Source organism: Mixophyes fleayi, chromosome 6 (assembly GCF_038048845.1).
Source record: "Mixophyes fleayi isolate aMixFle1 chromosome 6, aMixFle1.hap1, whole genome shotgun sequence".
NCBI classification, from domain to species: domain Eukaryota; kingdom Metazoa; phylum Chordata; class Amphibia; order Anura; family Limnodynastidae; genus Mixophyes; species Mixophyes fleayi.
Genome location: NC_134407.1, coordinates 195,263,478 through 195,290,216, shown reverse-complemented (window position 1 = coordinate 195,290,216; position 26,739 = coordinate 195,263,478). Strand labels below are relative to the sequence as shown.

The 26,739-nt window shown below is 39.5% G+C and overlaps 1 protein-coding gene across 4 annotated transcripts in view; it reads right to left on the bottom strand.

The window, feature by feature from the left end:
- The window catches only part of RECQL5 (RecQ like helicase 5), a 63,055-nt gene extending 36,321 nt beyond the window's left edge, over nt 1-26,734 (bottom strand). The window contains exons 1-8 of one of the 4 annotated variants that reach the window (XM_075177826.1): nt 26,652-26,734; nt 21,650-21,805; nt 19,231-19,352; nt 16,813-17,331; nt 14,272-14,377; nt 14,070-14,181; nt 12,861-13,023; nt 9,091-9,173 (exon numbers count right to left, since the gene is read on the bottom strand). In XM_075177826.1, the coding sequence (XP_075033927.1) occupies nt 9,091-9,173; nt 12,861-13,023; nt 14,070-14,181; nt 14,272-14,377; nt 16,813-17,331; nt 19,231-19,352; nt 21,650-21,782 (1,238 nt within the window). In that variant the 5' untranslated portion in view covers nt 21,783-21,805; nt 26,652-26,734. The other 3 variants (XM_075177824.1, XM_075177825.1, XM_075177827.1) reach the window with 3 other exon arrangements.
- Between the last annotated feature and the right edge of the window lie 5 nt (nt 26,735-26,739).

The window sequence follows — 26,739 nt, the reverse complement described above, 5'->3', positions numbered from 1 at the left end:
GCAGTGTGTGTTAGACCACTGACCACCAGTCTGATCAGTCCTGGCAGCTGTGGGCAATAACCTCCAACATTTTTCTATATTATTGCAAAGTATTACAACTGCCCCCTCCCGGCTGCTTCTTAATACCACCCGGCTGGCAAACTTTTCTGGGGAGAACACTGCTCGTAAAGTACTTTATTTCTACCAAGTGGACTCCCTTAATATGTTGTACTGTATATAAGAGGGTCTCAGTACCCCGATATAGCTGGAAGCACTGCCGTTCACCCTCACAGCTGCTCAGGCGTCTCTGTGGCTGGAGAGATCAGACATAGTGGCTGTTAGTGAATGCTGGAAGCCCATTGAGGAAGCACCCGCACCTCAAATATGTAGCTACCTTTTATTTACAACCACTGCGTCGGATCTCTCACCCCAGCTGCAGCAGTGCCAGCTATATGCAAGGAATGGTGGAAGTGCAATCAGAGAGGCGGGAGAGTAATTAAAACGCAGAACAACTACAAGGAAAATCCAGTTGTGAATTTCTCTTTAAGGAACATATAAAACATTGGTAGTGGAATTAAGATGGCGAAGTAGATGTGCACACTAAAACTTCAAGCTGCAGTTCAGACGGGTAACGGTAAAGAGGCCATAGACAGGGATATATATATATATATATATATATATATATATATATATATATATATATATCCCTGTCTATGGCCTCTTTACCGTTATGACAAACACACAGGTGCATAATCCTATTAAGAGGTGGGAGAAAAGGTACATGGAATACAACAGGAGTACAGTAATTCTCTACATACCACGCAATATGTTAATGTGAACATGAAAGCTCAGCATGACTTCAGGTACTTACATACCCAATAAACTGGCAATCTTTACATTGAAGGATTTGTACAGTCTGATAAACATATATATATATAAACATATATATATATATATATATATATATATATATATATATATATATAGTGATATATACAGAAAAGAGATTGCTTGGTAATGATCATTCAATCTCGCCACACACAGAGACTTCATTATTTTCAAGTATTGATGAATCAAACAACTAAATCTTGGATGGCCATGTTTCTGAACGCTATTTTTTGATTAAGATCTTTCAAATAAGTTCCTTTGTGTGCAAAAGGGACTAAATTCAACTGGGCCAATGGACGCTGGTTAGACAAGAGGACAGACCTTTCAACCCAGTGACACAACATACTGATGTTTGGCATCAGGGTGTAGCTCTGGGTACAGGGAACAATGGGTGTCTTAAGAATGGGACTTTAGTACAATTTACAGTATTTTGTAATTCCTTTCCTTGCATGTCAAAATAGGTATGGCTTACCATTATGATACTAACCTACCCTTACACAGGGAAAACTCCCCATTGTGCACTCAACCACAACAATGTAATGGTTAAGGTAACACAATCTCCCTTCCTCGGCTCAGGCCAGATACACAACAAACATGCCATATCCTGTGTTACAGAATCACCCACCGTAACATAAAAAGCACCATACACCAAAAAAGTCAGTACCTTAATACATTTTGTGCATTTACAATAATACACACAACTATCCAAAAACATACTGGTAGGTTAATTGGCTGCTATCAAAAATTGACCCTAGTCTCTGTCTGTCTGTCTCCTTGTCTGTCTATCTCCCTCTTTGTCTGTCTGTGTGTGTGTCTATATTAGGGAATTTAGACTGTAAGCTCCAATGGGGCAGGGACTGATGTGAATGAGTTCTCTGTACAGCGCTGCGGAATTAGTGGCGCTATATAAATAAATGATGATGATGATGATGTTCCGTCAACAGAAATAAATGTAAACAAGAACTTATTTGAGTGTGGGTTATGGTGGCCAGCCAAAAGGGGAGGACAGCATATTCAATCAACTTGTTTGCTACTAATGTTCTGAGAAATTACAGGTGTGTTGCATGAACAGGGTAAAAATCTAGCTGTAACGAACAACTAACTTTGAATGGAGTGTGCAGGCATGCAGTATATTCCCTACGCTATAGGTGAATATGTGACTATTAGCCAATTAATGTTATATCCAAATGCCTGGTGGAAGACAGACTATGGGCTAGATTTACTAAGCTGCGGGTTTGAAAAAGTGGGGATGTTGCCTATAGCAACCAATCAGATTCTAGCTTTCATTTATTTAGTACCTTCTACAAAATGATAGCTAGAATCTGATTGGTTGCTATAGGCAACATCCCCACTTTTTCAAACCCGCAGCTTAGTAAATCTAGCCCTATATGTCTTTGTTAAGTAATTAGGCCTAGCATGGGTGTGGTTTACAAACTAGGTCAAAACTTCAAAAGACCTAGTTTCAATGAAGTCAATAAGAGCTGAAGTACAATGCAGCCAAACCAGCCTCTCTGCTTAGCGTGAGACCTGCCAGGGAGTATCCTCTCTCCATTCATTACCGAATGATGTCTCTGTGGGTGTAATTACAAATAGGGACGTTGAGGCTGGACAGAAAAAGCTCTCAATTTCTTTTGTCAGGCAAGTTTGTACTTGTTTAAGGTTTTCCCTATGCAGTAACAATTGAGTCATTGTATCTAGCAGAATAACTATATGAGCTAGGCTGTAACACACATTCAGGTGGGGATACAATACAACTATTACGTGGAGTGGATCATCTTTTGCCTGAGGTCCTATAGCTTTATCTTCAATTATACCCTCTGTTGTTCAAAATGTCTTTATCAGTCAATTATTTCTGATACTGACAAAGTCTGGCCAATGAGCCTCTACTCTCACTCTTCTCCTCTAAAGCTGGGTACACACTACACGTTTTTCCTCCAATAATCGGCTCAATCAGCCGACATACGACCGCTCGTTCAAAAGTCGGGTCAGTGTGTGCAGTGACACGATGGTCGAAAGTCTGCCCAAGTGGACGATTGTCGCCTCATTTGGTTGGTCGTACAGTTAAATATTTTTGTTCCAATCTTGTTTCCGTTGTGTAGTGTGTATAGACTTCCGACCAATCCACAACAGTGCGTATGAAATTACAGTCATTGCTCACGACAACATGGCTGTAAAAAGTCGCTAAAGGGACGTCCGCTCTTCCCTTTATCGTCCTAAACAGGGCTAGTGTGTATGCAGTCCATGGACTGAGTGATCGGAACATCGATCGCATGTAAAATCGCTCGGCATAAAAAGTTGGTGGTAATCTCTGTAGTGTGTACCCAGCTTTAGTCATGCTACAACCGATCAATACAACCTGTTAGCTAAACAAGAAATATATCTATATAGCAATAATGAAAACACAGGTCAGGGGGGTAAGTAAGGAATCTGGCATTGCTAATCCGATATGCTTCAGGCATCCGTTTCCTGCTCTAGATGCACATGTGCATAAAAGTAAAATATAGGTTATATAAGAAGTTAAGTACCAATTAGTCCAAAACAGTTCTAAATACCAGGCCCACTAGTATTTGTATAGTCAGTAATACATTACTTTCACAGGTGAGATGAGAAGTGATGTAAGTTAGGTACAGCTTCTATACAATACAACCAGCCAGAAATATTTGGGCACAACCTGTGGGGTTAAATGTGATGCAGACAGACCATCTGTTCCCAGCAATATCCCCTGTGTTGTTGGTACATACAGTGGTTGGACAATCAGTTAGGAAACTTTTGCATATTATTAAGGTTTGTACATTGTTAAAGCCACAATGAGAAAGGAGCAGTACAATTGAGTTTGTTAACAGTCTTCTGATCCCCCAGTGAAATTGGCTGTACAAATAAGTGACAGCTGATTGAACGATTTATTCAGGTTTGGCATCGCGATGATAGACTCCAAAAATTAGCTAAGAAACACATTGAAGGGCATGTCACGCCGGGTAAAAGTCATTATCAAAGAGGAGGGTGGCCCAACCAAGTACTAGCGGAGGTGTATGCTAACCTAATGCATGCAAAAGCTGTTAAGTAAAACAAATAAGTTTATATAAAGTAGTAAATATGTGTATTTGCCATTATTTGTCAAAATTTTACAAGAAACTGAAAAAATTCCTAATTCATTGTCCATCCACTGTATACATCTAGACATAACTGTAAACTATCTGGTTAGTCCAGACCAGTAGCACATTGGCCATAGACCTCGCCAGAGATGTCCTGTGAGGCCGGGGGCTCTAAAGAATCATGTGGCCACTGTCAGTTTATTTTTATTATTATGGAGTGAAACAGTCAAGCCCAGACCTTAGGTTTGGTCTCCGTTAGCCCGTCCTCCACCTCCGAGTCCACTGGCAGCAAGTTACCTCCTGCCACACACTTATCAGCTAACATGTGCAGGCAGTAAGGGAGGCAAACAGAGGAGTCTGTCTTCTACAGCTTATAGGAAGAAGGACTGTGTGGTGGTAGGGGGCTCTTAATGTAATGTGGCTGGTGTTGATAAGCTGGGGGTGTGGACTTTTAATTTATTGGTGGTGTGAGGGAGGCAGTTATTCATTTAATGGTGGGTATGGACTATTAATGTATTTGTGGAGTGGCAGTGAGGGCTATTTATTGCTGGGGTGATTTAGGGGCTATTAAATTAATGTGGAGCCACATTGGGGGTAATGAGGTCTATTCATTTAGTGAGGGGCAGATGTTGGGTGGAAGGGGGCCCAATCAAACATAAATGCTATTAAATTTAATGTCGGGGCTTGTTAGGGCAAAATAAGTCTACTTAATCAATGTGAATGCTATTCATTTATCACTGGGTTGGTTGGGGGAAGGAGGCCTATTTATTAAATATGAATATTCACTCATTGCTCTGCTTTCCAGAAGGTGATTTAAGCCCATAACTTTCCCAAATGGTTCCCCAACATTCTGCCACTGCTGCTTTGTTTGAGAAGTGAGGGAAGGGGTTGGAGTGTAGCCTGGCGCAGTCTAAAGCAATAGCCATTGCCCTTGCCCACTCCGGCCGAAATTAAGTGGCGGTCCCTTCGTGGACTATCCTAATGACGACTTGACCCAGCCTACTGACAATATGGCTCGGTCTACAAACATTAGGCCACTTTCAGAATATTTCCTTTAATGTATGACTCATGATTTGATTTCACAATGGTCGAGTTACAAGACATGATGTATTTATTGTTTGCAGTGTTCCCTGCCCGCTTTAGCAACATTGAACACATGGCAGAAAACAACATTCTACCATGAGTTTTTGATCACAAGAGCTGCATTTGGACTCTCCTTAAGTGAATATAATTTTTTAGACATTTAAAGGAGTTTAAAACATTTCTCCAGAGTTCTGCAAACATGTCCTTTTGTGTAGCCAACATATGGTTAGCAGAGATGTTCTATTTAATAGAACACACACTATTTGTTGCAAGTAAAATTAACATGTGACATATAATGGCTCTAAGTATAGCACTCATACGTGTGATAACAAGAGTTCTCCACCTATACGAAACGTACAGAGAAAAGAAAATGAGCTGAAAAGATTACGCTCGGCTGGTTACCCACCGGCATTAAACCACATGCTTTTACTAGCATTTTTAAACATTAATAAAACCATGCAGACGGGTACAGAATTTGCATTTTGATGAACATGGTTATGAAAACAAGCACTATTATTAGTACACAATATGATACAGAAATTATATGTTGTTGTATTAGTATAGAAGTGGTCATAGGCAAGATGCTGGTTGTTTTACCACTTTGTTTACATATCCTCGGTAAAAAGCACTACTGCTCACCAGTAGACAGAGAGTCGCATTACTGGTTAAACTTAACTCATAGCCACTTCCTCTTGCGCCTGGGTTTTGGAATGGTGACAGCATAGCAGAGTCCTCCACTGATCCCACCCTCCTTTTCTTCCCGCTATCCCCCACACCCTTCAGATGTAGGAGTTGGTTCCACGCCACATGCCAAAACAATCATGTTTGACTCTCCGTGTAGCTGCCATTTTTCTTAGCACCGGTATGTAACGACCTTAGTTACAGATGTACACACAGAATTAAGGAAGACTTGCTTGGATGAGTTTGAAAGGTCCACAAACATAGAAGGAGCCAACAATGTAGCTCCAGTCACAGCGCTTTATAAAAAGTGTTCCATTTCAGGTTTTTTCCATCTCCTGGCAAAAAGTTGTGGGAGTAACCACTTGCAAGCCTGTCCTTATATTTAATTTCCTCCTGAGCTATAGCTACCATACATATCATGGTAGGTTGTAGCTCCTTGCTTAGCAGTGCTGGTCTGATGAGGTCAAATAACAAAATAGCAGCAATCAGCTCTGGCCTAGCACACATGGATTCAGATATCTACAAAGCACTTTCTCCCATCTCTTAGTGTTACCCATCGATCACATCCTCTCACACATGCCCCAGCCTACCAGGGCTATCTGTACAACGACAAGACACCATTTGTTGGTCAGATTGTTTCTATTTTAAGTAAATTTCACCTCTGCACACAGCAGAGCCTGACTTACCCGGACGTGGCTGAGTTAGTTACAGCTACGGCTGTGTTCACCAGTAGATTAAGACAATTTTGTGATTTGTGCAGTACTCTTTACAATGAGACCTTTTCCACTGCCAACACCTACTTGAATGCGTTCCTGATCAATTTTATTCCATCGATCTTTACCTAGCCTCTCTCTGGACAGCACAAGAGTAAGCAGGAGCTACTACAAAACCAACTATGATCAATCACACAACAGGCAAATGCCTAGAATAAAAACTAAAATACAGTTGTAGTCAGCACTTGTCCTTAACACTGGATATCTGTGTGTATCTAGCAAAATGAAAACATGAGGTTCAGATTTTTCTCAAAACATTTAAGCCTGTATCCCAGCGTTAAGGTTTATGCAGGTTCTACCATGACCTATATGCTTCAAACACCATTAAAATGCAGTGATCTATCAGGCTTATTTAAGGACTGTTGTATGACTAACTACTATTACACTAATAGCGTATCAGTCAAATCAGTAACATTGTGTAATAATAAAAATAATACTCCCTTTCAACATAATGCAATTGAGGACACATTCTGTTACACTGACAAGATAGCTCATATGTACACGTTTCCTTAAGACACAAACTGACCAACACATTACATCATAAATAAGCACTAAAACTATGGCACACTGTATTATCGCTAATGCCCGCATCTATTAATTACACATAAAAACACAGGTCACATATAAAGGAATGTTATCATCAAAATATGACAAGTGAAATACAAATGAACACTGCATTTTATTAGCCTACTTCATTAACCCAGTAGATTTGTGATTTGCACTTGAAGCCAGGTCTACCTAAATGTATTAGATCGAGGTAACAAGGGATAATTAACACTGTGTTTTTCCAGCCACAACAAACAGCATTTTGTAGCACGAGTAATGAGACTAAGGGGTAAATGTATCAAGCTGAGAATATTCCGGCGGGTTTGAAAAACCAATCAGATTCTAGCTATCATTTATTTAGCACATTCTAGAAAATGACAGCTGGAATGTGATTGGTTGCTATAGGCAACATCTCCACTTTTCAAACCCACCGGAAAACTCTCAGCTTGATACAGTTACCCCTAAATGGGAAACAGCGAGAAGCATTTGGAAGCAATTTGTTTCACATCTTGTTTATTTGCAACACATGGATACAAGCACAAAACTAAAACAACGAGTTCTCTAAAATCAAGAACCATGTAGTAATCACATGAGCACTTACTGTACTGAGTCACTCTTTCACAACACTAGAGAGCTCTTGTGAATTTTGGTTTTGTAAAAACCCTTTCCCAAATCGGACTGCGAAGGGCAATTAAATGCAGATATAATCAGTTCCAGAAAACACTTCATTAGCACTCACACTTTTTGCAGTGTGTGTTAGAAACTTTATAGGTTATGAGTTCACATTTTACACCAAACATAGAAATATTTTAACAATGTAAAATCAGCATGTGCATGTATGACTCGGCCCAAGTCCCTACACTATAGTGCGAGATTGTTGAATTCAGGACCAAACTTTCTTGAGCAGTAACCTCATACATTGCTGGGGATTTGCCTGTAACTCTTTTACTCTATTTTGGCTATTTAAAAAACATGTCCACTTTCAAACAAGTGGCTTCAAATTAATCTATTAGGCCCAACCATACATAATTGACTCGCCCCTCCCACTTTAATCTTAATTTGGCGTTACCTTATCTATACCCGTTAGTTCAGCACAGATGGGAGTAAAACACTACCTGCTCCAAACATGCTGCTAGCAGCTTGGTGATGTCACATGGGAGTGCCAGGTGCTGCTGCAATGCATCATGGTACATGTAGTTCCTACCACAGTTACTGCATACTGAGCAGTGATGTCACTGCAGGTTGCATGTTACCCAGAAGAAACTGTATTTTGTAATGATATGTACTCTTACAGGGATTCACTGAAGCCCATTAAAAATGTATTTCTGGGATCACAATAATAATTACTAAACAAAACGATTGTTTGTGGCATATATTAGATCTATTTCAGATAGACTAAGTCAGCATTAAAATCATACATGTCCTCAGTCTTTCAAACCTTGAATACCCAAATCTCTAACAAAGTGCAAGAGTAATATCCTGCTCCCTATTGAAGTTTCACAACTACTAATTAAGCCCAATACCTCCTTAGTCCAAATCAAACATCCTTCTCTCTTATAGAACCTTGTGCAACATCCACTTCCAGAGCTTACACTGTTCTCTCTCACTGGTTCTTCCATCCAAACCCTCATCCTGCTTAACGTAACTCTCCAACTCCATGCGGAGATACTGCCCCCTATACCATCAGTGCTGCCACTACATAATGTGCTTACACCTGCTATCAGCATTTTAAAAGGGACCACTAAACAAAATATATTTGTTTTCCATAAAAATGTCCTAATCTATATAGTATTTGAAAGTGTCAGGGGTATATCAGAAGACAAATGATCTGCGACAAGGTTGTGACCTTGAGAGGAGATTCTTCCCTATAAATAGTAGTTTTCTATCAGTAATCCCATTTAAGGACACTGCAGTTGGCGCCCCATTTAGCCACATTGCAGTAAATAGCATATTACAGAGACAGTTCTCTTAGGGTGATGTTTAACATTTGCAAATACTGTAATGACATTTTGAGCCGTTATAATAAAGGTAATGATAAGGGCACTTACCCCATCTCCTCACAAAAGCTCACCATTGCCTCAAATCCAGCCATGGCGGCTCTGTCAGATGCTTTGGTGTCTCCTCTCTTTGCCTGAAATAGGACACATACAATGAATGATTACTACTAGATAGTATACACCATAAGTACAGATGGGGAAATCACACTGCACTGGAGGAGGAGATGACCTCACAAGCTGTGTTAGTAGGTAAGATGATTGTGTCTCACTAGGGAACACATAACATTCACTGATAAAGGTTGTCCTTTCAGTTGACTGCTAAAACATTTATAGACCAAGAAGCAATATCTTTCCTTTTGTAATATACGATTTTGAGGCAATTTGATCAAATCAAGTTACAAAATATAAATAAATAATGTAATGATGCAAAATCATTAATATTTCAAAGGTATTACTGAAAGAAAAGAAACAGTCACCAACAATAATAATGCTCACCTTTAATGTGAAGGACAAATTATTCCATGAACATTTAATGAGGATGTAAAACTAAGACACAATCATACTTTAATCTTACCATAAACCATTGGATTTCAAATGTCAAACTAGGACATACTAGGGCGTATACGTCCCACCTTTTTTTCTTCCTTTATTGCATCTTTGTCTATAAACAATTTATGGATTATCGTGGCACCTATAATGCATTACTACAGCTTGTGGTGCCAGCCGCTCACACTGTTCCAGCCTGCGGCACCCATTGCGTACTGTTCCAAAACTCTGCACGCGCCGTCCCACCCTCTGCCGCGCGCCGTCCCAGCCCGTGGCACCCTCTGCCGCGCGCCGTCCCAGCCCGTGGCACCCTCTGCCGCGCGCCGTCCCAGCCCGTGGCACCCTCTGCCGCGCGCCGTCCCAGCCCGTGGCACCCTTAGTATCTCCTGCTCTTCCCTCCTATACATCGCATTTTCTAAGAGACAATACAACTGTTTCCCAGCAATTAGAAGTGACACGTAACTCCAGCACTACACTGTACTATTATATACATAGTGTTGGGACGTCACGGGAGATTCCAGCAAATACAGAGGAGCATTTTCTTTTTTCTTTTATAAAGGTTTATTTATACAAGGTCAAACAAATATACAACCAGTATGAAGAGTTAACAAAAGACTACATAGTTAGAAGCCAAATGATACGACCAGCGTATCTTCTTAACAATTGTATATAAAGGTATCGCATTGAGAGTAGTAATGATGACTAAGGGTTTTGTTTTTTTAACACCAAGAAAAAGGAGGAAGAGAAAAGAAGAAGAAAGAAGCGGAAAAGAGAGAGGGATAAGGAGGCAAAAATCTACATCAGGATAGTTTCGGAGCTGAGGAGGGAGGAAGATAAGGAGGTAGGGAAGAGAAGGACTAATAGCTATTAAATCTCAGGAGAAAGGAGATCAGGGGGTAAATGTATAAAGCTGAGAGTTTTCCGACGGGTTTGAAAAGTGGAGATGTTGCCTATAGCAACCAATCAGATTCTAGCTGTCATTTTGTAGAATGAACTAAATAAGTGACAGCTAGAATCTTGATTTTTCAAACCTGCCGGAAAACTCTCAGCTTGATACATTTACCCCCTAGTCTGAAAGAACGAAAGCCATGGGTTCACCTAGTCTGGTGAACGATTTGGAACATTTATTAAGAATACTAGTCATATATTCCATTTGATGTATTTGCCATACTGTTAATAATAACCTGAAGGGATGGGGGAGACTGCTGACGCCAGTCTGTTGCAATTTGTCAAGTAGCTGCCGAGAGAATATGTCTAGCCAGCTTGTTCTGGTGCCAAGTCGCCGAAGGAACTCCCAAAGAGAGGAGAAGAAATTTAGGCTCAAATGGCACATCAAGTTGGAGTACCAATTGAATCAATTGTTTGGCATCAACCCAGAAGCTTGGACAGGTCCACCATACAAAGAGGAAGGTACCTTCTTGGGAGCATCCCCGCCAATAATGGTTAGAAGAGTCAGGGAGTATTCTGTGGAGCCGGGAGGACACATAGTAGCACAGGTATAATACCTTGTAGGCGTTCTCTTTTATTCTAATGCAGATGGAGATGGAAGCAGTTTTCTCGTGTATCTCTGACCATTCTTCGTTTAACAAGGTTTCACCCAGATCACATTCCCAGGTAAGTTCATGAGGGTCTCTGAGATCTAGTGTAGGCGGGTAAAGTGCACAGTATAGAGTGGAGATGAGGCCTTTCGTAGATGAGTGACGGAGACAAAGATTTTCCAAGGTGGTTAGAGAACGGGAGGATAGGCGAGCTTTTACTGTATTACGAAAGTGACGCAGCTGTAGGTATTGGTAAAAGTATTTTGAGGGAATGTGTAAGCGGGATTGAACATCAGAGAATTGAAGGAAAATTGTCGTGGAGGTTAGTTCAATTAGAAAACGCTCTCCTTGTGAGAGCCATGTCAGAAACATTTTGGGGGAGAGGCCTGGGGAGAACTTTGGAGAATTAAATAGTAGTATCGTTGGAGAGGGGTTAGGAGAAAGGCCATATTTTTGAGAGGACGAGCCCCAAATTGTTAGGGAATATGAAATGACCAGATGAAGCTGGGAGCGTTTCGGGCAACGAGCCCATGGGAGCCAGAGGAGAGTTGACGGAGAGAGCATTCCCAGATATAATAGCGTCTAAAATGGGAATTCCCAGTCCCCCTCCAAGCAAGGGTCTCTGTAGGAGCTTGAAACGGACCCATGGGCGTTTGCCTGACCAAATAAATCTAGAGACATGGAAATGAAGGAACTTGAAAACATAATGGGGGACATGAATGGGGAGAGTCTCAAAGAGATAGAGAAGTCTGGGGATAATATTCATTTTAGCAGCATTAATGCGGCCATTCCAAGAAATATAGTGCTGTGACCAGGTGTTGAGGTCTGTTTTTATTTGAGCCAAAATGTGTGAGATGTTAGATTGGAAGAGCTGTTGCTGCCGTTTGGAGAAATAGACACCACGCTATTTGAGTTTTTGGAGGCGCCAGTTGAATGGGAAGGAGCTCTCGAGCAACAACTTGTCGCTAGAGAGGACATAAAAGTCTAGGACTTCTGTCTTGTCCGAGTTGATTCTATCGCCTGAAAAGTAGCCGTAGAGATCCAGAGGAGCATTTTCAATTGCCATGGAGACTTGATTCTGGGCTACCTAACGTTTAATATGAACTCTATGCAATATGTGATTTATAGTGAAGATAACATTTAATCAGTTCAACAACACAGAAATGTCTCCAGCAGTCTGGTCCAAGTGATAACTGTCAGGAGGCCCCAAATAGCGATCTTTATGGCCCAACATTAATAAACCTGGCTCAGATCTTAACTATGCTTTGGATTGTGAAACTTATTGATCTATACTTCTTAAGCCTTGTCTCAATGCGATAAGATCTTGTAAAAATGGGTGTTGGGGTAGATGGGTGTTGGGGTAGATGGGTGTTGGGGTAGATGGGTGTTGGGGTAGATGTTATCTCCTTTCTGTAATGCTCAGAAATTGTGGTCAACTACATGGGACACTTCTGCCTTACAGAAAGAACAACGTTATTTTATCATCTGCTATTCACATGAATGGACATATGCAGTACTGAACACAGTGCAAGTGTGATGACTTTCTTTCCAGAGTAGGAAGGATAATTAAAAAACTTAAAAAATAAAAATAAAAAAATAGTTCCCTCATAATATCCTGCAGCTTAACAAAGTATTAACAATGCCTATAATGAATTCTCACCTCATGAATTGGGATCTGTTGTTGCAGACCTAACACCACAAGGAAATAAGACAACGAGCTCTGTCCCGAAAACTTACCTGGGCTTTTGTGATATCCTTTTTTATCAGAAAGCTGACTTGGTCCCGATCTGTCCTGGAATAATATAACCGACAAAAGGACGGCTTGCCATCTCGGCCTGCTCTCCCCGACTCCTGGTAGTACCCGGCCATGGACTTGGCGATATTCCAGTGAGCTACAAACCTGCCACATATGAAAACTGTGTCAGCCTGGGACAAAGCACTAGCCCAGTGATGTCTAGCCTGCGACACTCCAGGTGTTGTGAAACTACAAGCCCCAGCATGTTTTGCCAGCTATCAGCTAGTTATCTACAGGCAAAGCATGCTGGGGCTTGTAGTTTCACAACACCTGGAGTGTCGCAGGTTAGCCAACACTGCACTAGCCTGTACCCAAAATATAAATACACAAAATACCAAATAGAACATAAGAGGCCTAAAGACAGCATAGTGAACCATGCGACAAATAACAAAACAAAGAGATAGCTGTATGTCTAACAGTGGACGATTGTGAAATCACTGTAGGGCAAGACAAATTTATAATAAGGGCCAAAAAAATAAAAAAATGATATAAGTTTACGAGAGGTAAGTAGCAGGTTACTAGATTTGTGAATCCAAAATTTGGTCGAGGAAACCGGAGTTTTAATGCTCCTTAAATGTTATTATTCGTGCAAGTAATAGGAGCACGATGACAACAACAAAGTAACACTGGCCAAGAGGCTTCACCACATCATCATCATCATCAGCTGTTTGTATAGCGCCACTAATTCCGCAGCGCTGTACAGAGAACTCACTCACATCCATATATGTTATTATACAAATTAAATACTGTTGCAGGACATGGATAACAATTATTATTGTCACTATATGTAAGACATGTTTTATGTAATGATACAAAAACAGCTACAACAGGGGGTTCAATTCATTGCTGTAACTTCCCTGTAACTCAAATAAACAAGCAAAACGTAAACTTTTTTTGTTGTTGCTGTTTCTCTATAGATCTCCTATGTGTTGCTTCTTGATGTAGAGGAAGTTTTGTGAATGAGGCTAAATACAGATATTGAACACAATGCTGCAAAATATAATTCACATTTCCGAGGCTTATTTTTATTTTGGTATATAGTGTTTTATATTTATTTAACCTTTTTTCATATGAATTTGAGGTTGGTTGGCTATAACCCTCCTTCCACATTGAAAAAAGGCAGAAAAGATAGAATAGGACAAGTAACACACCTTACATTGGCTTTATCCACCCCCATTCCAAAACTGATGGTGGCCACAATAACTGGAACAGCCTCCTCCATCCAATCATTCTGAATGGACACTCGGTCTGCGGCTTTTAGACCTGATTGACAAACATGTATTTAACCTTTCTGCTGCACACTAAGTATTGAAACAGAATTAGATGTAATAAGGTCAATAGATCATCACTCACCAGCGTGATAAGCTTTGGAAGGGACTCCTCGCTGGGACAACTGAGTCGCTACCTCTTCACAAGCCTCCCTGGTTCGGCAGTAGACTATTCCACAGCCTGAGAATCCCTGTGTGCGACAGGACACCACGGTGACGTCAGATCACACATATTAGTTTGTCAAATCACAATTTGAGTGTTAAACAGCAACATTGCAGGGATGTATTACAGTATGTTATATTGTGTCCAGTATGGTCTGAGTATTTTATGTGTGCCCTTGTCTCTTATTCTCTTATATTTTGTATAACCAGGCCCTGTATCTCTAGAAACTAGAGGAGTTTTAAATAGTATAACCAAATAGACTATCCTCTCCGTTAATTAACCAATTAGTCAACATCTGTGTCAATCCACATTTCAAACTACTAAATCATCATTAAAAGATGTTAAATAATTACAAAACACCCACAAACTCTTGCCTGCAGTTTAAGGGTTACTCTCACCCCCCACCTTCTTCCTACAGGTTTTACCTAGTGTCCTTGTATTGTTTTGTATTTTCTGGATTTACCAGTGTCAGCTATGTACAGTACTATGGTACCATGTAAATAAATATATTTGTACATGCAAAGCAAAAAAATAAAAAGAAATTACAAAACACAATATAAAAGTTAAAATATACATAAAGAATGTATAAATTAAGTTTATAATTCAACAACTTTGTATAGGGAAGGCTTAAATATGCTGTCATCATGTATCTAGTCGAAGAAACACAAGGAATTTAAAAAGTTCAGCAAAATGCTTCTTTATCCGCTGTGATTTTAACAGCTTAATCACTGCAAGAAAACATCTTTCCTTGCAATGTTAATAAACATAGGTCTAATACCTTTCACAAACACATTATATAAGGATGACCTATGCATGCTAGCCACGTGTGTCTTTTCCCAACAGAACACAGAAACGCCAGAGTAGTTCAGCAGTATAGAACTTAATCCTCTGCAGCTTAAACACCTTAATTAATACAGAGGGACCTATTTTTTACTGAAAAAGTGTATAACTCAACACAAATTAATACAATGATATTAAAAAGGACCACAACAGGCCAAAAATACTTAAAGTGAATCATACTCTTGACTGATATTTGTTTCATGCTAAATAAAACTAAAGTGTATATTGTGATTGAAAATATTATTAATAATCGTAATGTTATAAAACTATACACCTGATAATTATATTCTAGAAAAGTATCTATAATTTAATAATTTGAATAAATATTATTATATAGAAATTGAATCCCAGAAAAAAGTCAAAATGAAAAAAAAAAAAAATTAGAATTATAAATACTAAATAATATTAATAGAATTTAAAAACAAATAGGAAGAAAATATATAATAAAATAAACCCAAGGTGTCTATTATTGATAAACGTATCTTTTAAGTAGACCTAAGTGCTGGGTATATGCAAAATCACATAAATGCACATATAACTATATAGTTATGCACATATAAACATGTATACATGCTAACGCTAATGTGTGTGCATGAATAAGCCTGTTGCTTAATTAAAACTAAAAGATTTCAAAGGTTTGAGTTCAATTTAACTGGCAAGCTACGCTAGTTAGATCCACTTGATAAGCCGCCGTAATGTCAGTCAGACCTGCTCTCATTATTCAAATCCATCACAAAGAACCTACAGTATACAATTACAATGGCCTAAAACAGCTGAAGGATTTCCAGAGTACACGATCGTTACTGATCCAGAGCCCGATTTTATACGCCATCCTCAAAGAATACCTCAAATTCTATGCTTTGAAGTCAGCACGCACAGACAAAACGCGTTAGTAAGATATTGTCAGGACAGATAAAAGTCCTACTGCCGAGCCCTGGATGCTATCTGCCGGGTACTAAACATTAATGCTTTGCATTTGATACCGTAACTAGGAGAATATCCTAGTTAGTCAACAAGTGACCTAACAAATATCATCATCATCAGCTTTTTATATAGCGCTACTAGTTCCGCAGCACTGTACAGAGAACTCACTCACATGAGTCCCTGCTCCATTGGAGCTTACAGTCTAAATTCCCTAACACACACACATAGACAGAGAGAGACTAGGGTCAATTTGATAGCAGCCAATTAACCTAATAATATGTTTTTGGAATTTGGGAGGAAACCGGAGCACCCGCAGGAAACCCATGCAAACACGGGTAGAACATACAAAACTCCACACAGATAAGGCCATGGTTGGGAATCAAACTCATGACCCCAGTGCTGTGAGGCAGAAGTGCTAACCACTAAGCCACCGTTGGTCCGAAATTGGAGATTGAGTGCTCTCTAGCGGAATTAGTGGCGATGAACTGGACTGATTGTTAGAGTCCCTGATGAGATTGTTTAAACCATGAACTTCTGTTTGTGCACTAAGGATATATGTACATATTTCACCTGCACTTACTATTATTTCCCTTTGTAATATTGTTTAATTAAGGTCTGTTTTGTGTAATTATTTGATCAAGATTAAATATGATTTTACTCCCTCTATTGCCGTTGCATCATGACTTCATATCTACCTACCCCAGAGGGTTTCTTCTCTCCCAAAGCTTTCAGGCAGAAGTCCTTCAGGTTCTTATAAGGATCGGGCAGTAACTCTTTGATCTGTATATCATAGAACAAGTTAACCCGGAAGCAGGGTTTTTTGAACATTGCAATAGGCTGCCGCAGTTTCAGCGATGCTATGATGTCATCCTGCACTTGTTTGGTGGCGGTGGCGGTCAGAGCCACGCATGGTGTCTGGGGCAAGCGGGATCGGAGGGCGCCCAAGCGATGGTAATCGGGGCGGAAATCATGCCCCCACTCGGAAACACAGTGGGCTTCGTCTATGATGAAGTAGGAGAGCAGGCCCCGGGAAAGCAGCATGTTCAGGGTGGGCTGGAAGGACGAGGCGGCAGCCATTTCTGGGGTTATGTACAGAAGCCTGATCTGCGGGGTCTCGCTCTCCAGGTCCTGCAGGATTTTCTTACGTTCGGCTGATGGCAGCTTGGAGTTCAGGGAGCAGGCTTTAATCTTCAGGGTTACAAGGTGATCTACTTGATCCTGTATATGGGGGAGAAGAGTGAGGAGTCTGTCATTACTGCTGTCAGAGACATGTACGGGATTATCATAGGGGAAATTCCACCTTCACAATTCTGCAAACAAAAACTGCCAGGTTATATATCTATCTATCTGCATAGTGTACATATAATATAAATACAAATATATTAAGAAAAAAATGACAGTGTAATATTGTACATTAAACAACTCATTGCAATGGTTTAGGAGTGCATGATAAACATGTACTGGCTTAGCTGGGTATCTACATGTTACATTCTGGGCAGCACGGTGGCTTAGTGGTTAGCACTTCTGCCTCTCAGTGCTGGGGTCATGAGTTCAATTCCCGACCATGGCCTTATCTGTGTGGAGTTCGTATGTTCTCCCCGTGTTTGCGTGGGTTTCTTCCGGGTGCTCCGGTTTCCTTGCTCACTCCAAAAAACATACTGGTAGGTTAATTGGCTGCTAACAAACGGACCCTAGTCTGTGTGTGTGTGTCTGTCTGTGTGTGTGTGTGTGTGTGTTAGGGAATTTAGACTGTGAGCCCCAAAGGGGCAGGAACTGATGTGAGTGAGTTCTCTGTACAGCGCTGCAGAATCAGTGGCGCTATATAAATAAATGGTGATAATGATGATGAAGGGACTCTCAAACAACACAAATTTGCCTCCATTTCCTGCAGGCCGCGAGTGAGTTTCCCTTGGATCAATAATAAGTGTGGGGTTTGTATGTTCTCCCCGTGTTTGCGTGATTTTCCTCCCACACTCCAAAAACAATTGGCTAACAATTGGCTGCTATTAAATTGCCCTTAGTCGCTCTTAGTATGTGTGTGTGTATATTAGGGGATTTAGACTGTAAGCTCCAATGGGGCAGGGACTGATGTGAGTGAGTTCTCTGTACAGCGCTGTGAAATTAGTGGCGCTATATAAATAAATAGATGATGATAATGTTGTCCCAAGTGGTAAAGCTGTAGCTGTCTATTTTTAAGTTAATTCGATATACTATATCGAAGCTGCACACAGTGCTCAGTCTGGCCATTTAATCTGTTCACGAAATGACCTGCTGTGTAGGCAACCTAACACACGCCCACAGAACCAAATTGCACAGATCTAGTTGTTCCAATTTTAGATTGAAAGACATGATGACCGAGTAAAGGGGGAACCAGCCACTTCTAGGTTGGTCAGTGACCTCAAACAAAGGTCAATAGGAGTAATGTGCAGTGTCACATCTGTTCTGTGCAAGATAACCAAATTAGCCAACAAGACCTGCCCTTGTGTCTTCGATTTTAAGGTTCTGTTGGCCAATTTATGACATCAGCCAAAATCACCAAACCGGTGACAGGTCTGGTCGCCCAGCGATCAGGCTGAATAGTCAAACTTTAACATGTGCACTCATTTACACTTTTCATATCTAGCCATATTTGATGCTAAGTGCAAGCCACTGTCCTCGGCTATCAGTCACTGTTTTATACAAGCTCTCTTTAATGTCCTTAAATGGGCTTAAAAATGAGATTCCCAACCACAACGGAATCTCAAGTTCTGGCAAATTCAAAAAAAAATTTCCATATATTACTTGTGTATGTTGCTAGTAACTCATTTATAAAAGTAAACTGTTCTTTTAGCTGTTCTCACATTCCATGCTCTAGTCAACATCTCATCATGATCAGAAAAGAACTTGTGGGTATAGACAGGGAAGTTGACACCTATTCATTTGAATGTCTCTACCTACAATTCCTGGGTACAGATGGTCAAGCCTGCTGGTTCTGTGTGCATATGCTGGTATTTTACTAGCTCTTGACTGAATAAGGTTCTTCTAGTATGATGTGCTATGTTAGACTTTTAGCCACAGTTTATTTAATCACACAACTAATATGATGGACAGCGTATTATGTGATTGCAGATGTGTTACCTGAATCAGAGCGATCAGGGGAGAGATGACAATGGTAATTCCTGGTGCAAGGACGGCCGGGAGCTGATAACACAGGGACTTGCCTGCTCCAGTCGGCATGCACACAAACACATCTCTGTCACCTAGGGAGAAAATAACAGCTGAATCAGCAATGAGGATTAAACTTGCGAAAGTATAATTAAAGCTAATCTAGCTGTCCAATCTCATTGGCCGGATCTGCCATGTCAGGCCAGTTCAAGCTTCACCAGTCAGGGAAATTGCTAACAGTTACACATTAAAAGAAAGAATACCACACTGCATGCTGCTTCCTTGTGGCAACAAATCTGGAATAACTATTTTTCCGAGGGGGGTAAAATTATAATTATTTGACTGAGATAAAAGAATAATCATATAAATTTAGAGTGAACAGTATTAGTTGTACCTCTTGCTCTAATTGCTTTTGCTGTTGTATACAATATAATATAACATTTAACAAAGGAATAAAGAAATAAGGCCACCTTAACCAGCAGCATAACTGATTGGGATGCAGCAACAGCATCAGCGCGCGCAGTGCACACAGAAGCGCAATAGTCAAAGCTCCATTTAAGCAAAACAAACTCCACCCAATACACCATCTAGGAGGATAGAAGGCAGCGATACAGCACCTAATCACAACAAAATTAACACTAAACTTTTATTGAATCTCAATAAAAACAATAAATCTGGTAACGTACAGGGAAACACTTTAGGATGCACTGCGGTCCGTATAGGGGTCAGTCGAGGGGCAGCAGGGGTGTGCAGGATGTCAGGAACCTGCCAATACCACTGGAGCCCAAGTAAGTAAACTCTTGGGAGGAGATTCAATTCAGCAAGAAGTGGCTCCAGAGACACCTTGTGCCGATGTTATGGCTGAAATCTCTGTAATTCCTACCGTAACTGCTGGGATTGTAAAGCAGCACGATGTCCGTGCGCCACATCAACGGCAATTGAACCTCCCCCTTGGGATGAAATATAATTAGCGATTTTCCTCCCAGAACAGCTCCACTGAGGTTCACAAAATAGGAATCTTTTAGCAGAATCCCCTCTGGACAGAACGGCTGTGCAGTATTCACCAAGCTTTATCAATACTCCCCTACCACTGCAAGCATTAATAGTATTATGTACTCAGTGGCAAGACAAAAAAATATCAGTGAAATGGCTCAAATGAAGAAGGGGAACACACGTCATTTTGTATACACAGCACGGTGGCTCTGTAGTTAGCAGGTTCTTTTTGGAGTCATAAGATTGATTCCCGACCATGGCCTTATCTGTGTGGAGTTTGTATGTTCGACACATTTTCTGTGGGTTTCCTCCCACACTCCAAAAACATACTAGTAGGGTAATTGGCTGCTGACAAAATTAACCATAGTCTATGTTTGCATTTGTTAGATAATTTAGATTGTAAGCCCCAATGGGGTCAGGGAATGAAGTGATTTACAAATATTCTCTGTACAGCGCTGCGGAATTGGTGGCGCTATATAAATAAATGATGATGATGATGATGCACTGCTGAAAAATAAGGCAGTATAAAAGATGTCAAATCTCTTCATATAAGCTTTGAATAAACACATCTTAGATCTTATCACATTTCTTACAACGGCTACGGTTAGCATAAGTTGTTTTGTAAAAGTGGACGGAGTCATTAACCAAACTGAGTCAATGACAATTAACAAGCTTGTTAGATCTCTTCCACCGACAAACAATTGCTTTCCGAGCATAAAACAAAGTGAGAAAGAGATTGGGACATATTCATTCAGCAGACACAACACGGTCCGCTCTAAGCAAGGTAAGGACGGATTTCCAGCAGTTGGCCACTTTCAACATCACAACTGAAACTTAAACCTGAGTCCAAACAAACGAATAATGAACTCAGACAGGATAGGAGTGGCAAAGAGACATATATCGCACCAGGTAGACAAATCCTCTTCCCTCCTTGTTTTACCAATTTTTTATTTAATCACTTTATATTTAAAGAGTTCCAGAGGACAGGTGCACCCACACATGAAGTCATCATTTTAATAAAAAATAAAAAATTGTAGAACTGTGTATCAATGGCACTCTTAGGTCTAAATTAATAATTATAAATCTTTATTGATATGCATTAAAAATGTTCCTATATCTAGAACATTCCTTATTTCTTAATACAAATGTAGTAGCGAAATATTTAAAAAAAGGGGGAAATGTAAGCAATTTAATGTAAACATTAAATTGCTTACATTTCCCCCTTTTTTTAAATATACTACATTTGTATTAAGAAATAAGGAATGTTCTAGATATAGGAACATTTTTAATGCATATCAATAAAGATTTATAATTATTAATTTAGACTTAAGAGTGCCCTTGATACACAGTTCTACAATTTTTTCTTAAAAGGATAGGAGGAAAGAAATATATATATTACCTTTAACCACGGTGCGTGTTGCATTCTCCTGCAAATCTGATCGGAAGGAATCAAACCCGAAGACCTTTCCGAGAGCAGAAAGTACTCGGCACTTGGGGCGACCGGATGAGGAAGAGGAAGGCTTGGCGCTCATCTTTCTGAAGCCACCTAATATTCCTGTAACAAACAGATAGGCATCAAGAGACAATATCTGCACAATGACATTAAAGTGCTAGAAGCATCAAAGTTTTATTGCAATTTCAAATGTAACTAATACAGGTGGCAGAATAGACCTTTGGTCTCTATAGAAAGTATCACTGGTGGTGAAGCATCAATAAAGATCATGAGAGTGTATAGCCTCAGCTGGATCCAAAGTATAAGCATCATCCAAACTATGCATATTTCCATGACAATGGCAATATTACCTAATTTCAGACAAAATATTGAAATATACATGTTACACAATGCTTTTAGATTTCCTTTGCCTCGCATCTTTGTATAATAATTAGCTTGTTATGATACTAGTTTTATTTTAACATCATTATTTTTTTTTACTGGTGCCATACACAAAGACACATAACTAACTAGCAATCCAAATGAGGTGTCCACTTGTGAAGAACGTCCCTCTTGTAAAGCGTACACCACATTGCATCACAACGTATAACACATCTAAACCCCTGCCAGTTTACTGAACTATGGCTGTAGATTTGTGACATGTGGTGCCTAGAGCTATGGAAGTTTGAGATGTTTCCTGCAGCTTTGTTCTACATAAGATGTGGTCCAGCAGGATCCTCCGATTAGCCAACCTAACTCTACATGCATCACTTCTCCATATCATACTATCCAAATCCGTATCACTCCAAAAGCATACTGGTAGGTTAACTGGCTGCTATCAAAATTGACGTGTGTGTTAGAGAATTTAGACTGTAAGCTCCAATGGGGCAGGGACTGATGTGAGTGAGTTCTCTGTACAGCACTGCAGAATCAGTGGCGCTATATAAATAAATGGTGATGATGATATCATAAAGTCCTTTCTTCAATAGAATGTTCTCAGAACACTCAGACAATTTCCTGCTCTATTAACTTTTTATCACATCATTTGCTTTGCGAGTCTCCCCAATGTAGGTTGGGAACATCTTCCAATGCACCCTTTGTCTGTTACTTCATACAGTTTATAATTAGATCTTACCTAGATGCAACATTTTAGGCCATGCCCCCATGTACCCCACCCTCCCCAAACCACAAGCTAATAGCCTTATTTTGAATAGAAAATGTGCAAAAGTACTAGAAGAGTCACACTGAGCATACAGAAAAGAATAGATATTGAGAATAGCTCCTTTATTACACAGATCTAGGGGTGAATGTATCAAGCTGCGAGTTTGCGGCGGGTTTGAAGAGTGGAGATGTTGCCTATAGGAACCAATCAGATTCTAGTTATTTATTTAGTACATACTACAAAATGAAAGCTAGAATCTGATTGGAGCTGAAAATCGTAACTAATCAGCCTACGAATTGATTTGCACAAAGTGCATGTGAAGGGGCGGCTGACCCGACATTGTATGGCACATATTTGTTTGAAGTGCTTAAACTCTTTGTTATTTTTATTAAAAAGGATATTGTAGCTATATAGTCATCATTATATCTGATTCTACTACCTAATTTGACATTGTTATGTATTTTTTTTCTTTTTTACCCGATCGGGAGACTATCATTATGAACTAATCTACAATTACTTTGGAACGACGTATGAATTTTAAGGGACAATATTAGGACAATGATTCTTTTGTTCAAGATTACATATTATTGGACTGTACCTATGAGTTATCTTGCATATGGAGGATTGTACTTCTATGTTTATATGTTTTACAGTTTACATCTCAGATACACATTGTTTTTTGAATATTTAATTGGAGATGTTGCCTATAGCAACCACTTTTCAAACCCGCCGGAAACTCGCAGCTTAATAGACTTACCCCCTGGCACAAGACATTTAAATGTAAAATTAAAGCCGACATTAGTTGCTTGTGAATATATTTATAGCTTCGCTATGATGTATGTTCCCGTTAGCATTTTGGACTCTCCTTAAAGCTACACTAGCACCTAGGGAAATGTTTTACCAACGTGCCCCTTGCTTCTAACCATAGGCCCAGGGATGCTATTTGTAGTTTTTGACAGGGTACTGACCGCTGCTTCTCTAATCCAATCTCACCATCTTAATTTCTAGATTGCTTGTGACCAGTTTCCCCAAACCCTCATCCTTGCCAGCCAGGAAAGGTATGCGCTAGATACACTCTGCTACAAGTATCTAGCAAATGATTAGACGTACGGTAAGGGCTATATTTGCAAATTCATGTTTAAAACGTTTGTCTAACATGCCGCAATGGCCTGCTGAAGCTTGGGTACTGTCAACAGACCCCGTTATAACTTTCAAGACTTGTGTATTGATATACGCAGGGAAAATGGATAAAAATGTCCGTTAACCAACATGTACTTTAGCTGTGTTTTGGTAATAAGTATTTCATATGTTTACATGAGTAGCCCTTCTACCAATACCATCTATTTGTACTGGTGGTGAGTGTAAATTCATGAGATTTTTTTTTGCAATTTTCACATGTTCATAAACACAAGCCCTCAACGCCAACCTCAGCCTATTTCTGGAAGGTATACTAATCACACTACATGTGTTCAAGGATCTAGAAATACAATTAAAAAAATCACAAGGCATTAAAATAAATTACATATCTACATTAGTATTGACGGATAACTTTAAGAAAGGATTGTGTGGATAAACAGAACTTCATGAAATACTTTAAATGATGAATTCAACTAATTTAGTAAGCTATACTGTATGCTGCAGTGTTTGATTTAGCGTTTTTCTTATCTTCCTCTGAAATTAAGAAAAAAATATTTCTGAGATGACCAGTTGAAATGCATGGTCACTTGTACATATAATTTTTTCAGAAAATTTTGTTTAAGTATAATATATATATATAGTTTATTTTTATATAACATGTATCCCTGTAACTGTCCGTCCCCCCCCCCCCCCATGATATGTGGACAGGCGATAAAAAGCATTGGAAACTGTATTTCTGTCTGTATCTAGATTTGTTAACAGCTATACTGCAAAGCCACAACAACAACAAAAAATAAAACATAAGCTCAAAATAACTAAGCAACATCTTTAAAACAAATCATATGTCAGACTTTGGAACACTGTTTTATGTACAAAAAGAAGTGTCACACACAACATACTATTTTCAAGCAAAGTATTTTAATATAATGTCCATTTAAAGACGCACTATAAACAAACAAGTTTCACTTGACACTATACAATGTCCTTTTGTTACAAGGGTATTGAAAACATATTTGTTCTACCATAGACAGTACAGTACACTACAGAGATACCATACTTTCAAATACTATTGTGCAACGACCAGTGCCCTAAGCATACGCGAAGGATGCATTGCTAGCTTTCTAAAACATCCATATGTCTAAATGCATCTCTCTCTCTCAATCAAATTCAATAGGTGTAAATATGAAAAACGTTAACAAGGCCAACACTCTCCAAGTAAAATAAATAACCACAATTTCATCTGTTTTGGGCTCTAGAGAAAATTTTATAACGGTTTAGAACAAGCCTGGCTAACCTGAGCCTCTCTAAGGGGGTAAATTTATCGAGCTGCGGGTTTGAAAAAGTGGACATGTTGCCTATAGAAACCAATCAGATTCTAGTTATTTAGTACATTCTACAAAATGACAGTTAGAATCTGATTGGTTGCTATAGGCAACATCTCCACTTTTTCAAACCCACAGCTTGATATATTTACCCCAGGTGTTGTGAAACTGCAAACCCCAGCATGCTTTGCCAGTAAATAATCAGTGAACAGCTGGAATTCGTAGTTTCATGAAAGGTGGAGAGTCACAGGTTGGCCAGGCCTGGTTTAGAAAATTAATGCAAAGAGGTTTTTTTTTCCTTTGCAATGTTTTTTTTGTAAATGTCACTATGTTTTTCAAATCATCAATATCACGCATTCAGTGAGAATATTCACTACTTCTGTATTCTGACAGTTACAAACATGGAATAATCAGCGGAAACAATCGTTTTCACACCAGAGTTAATATAAATGGCTGGTTACAACTTTGAGATTAGTTTTGCTCTAAGAAAGCACAACATAAAAAAACAAAACTCTTCCATGGGACTGACACTACAATGCACGGGAGTGGAAAAGTATAACAAGGTAAGAAAATAATAAAATATTAAAGTACTATTGTACTGTAATGCAAGGGATTTCATAACTTACCAAACTAAACTCTCTATCATTAATAATAAGCATATATATAGTGCCACCATATTCAGAAGCACTTTACAATATAACAAAAATGGTACTAAAATATAACAAATAATTTCACTGTATAGGCTTCTAGACTTATATATATATATATATATATATATATATGGACTTTATAAGTGGACTTTTTTGTACATTAGACCTATACAATACTGTTGTGAGCACCATTGTTTATTGCTTATCTTACTATATATATATATATATATATATATATATATATATATATATATACTTCTCTTTTATTGTATTCGAAATTCCACGAACAGCAACATATACTTACTAGGAACAGGGAAATATTGATGTCACACATCTTTAGTGAACACATTAAGTCTAAGCAACCTGTAGCTTTAGATCTACAAGCCTCAGCATGCACTGCCAGCCTGGGACTTGTAGTCCCACAACAGCTGGAGATTGCCTACTAGTTTCCCCAATATACATGCGTGTGCTGGCTTCACCCTCAGTGACCCCATTTGTAATACAATATCACCCTGATGTCACCAGTCAGGCAGATGGGGTCTGGCCCAGTCTGTATAACAGCTGTCAGACCACATACATGTGCATATAGCATGTGCCAGGTGTGACTGTCCGTATAACTGGTGAGTATGGTGTGTATAACAGTGACCACCCCCTGCACATGTACTTTGTGTCCCTGTCCCCCTCCCCTCAATACACACAAACTATACAGACGTGGAGAAGCTCCTGGCAAACTTCCTTCCCAACTTCCGCCGGTCCCGGCGCGCACCGATGACATCACCAGACCTG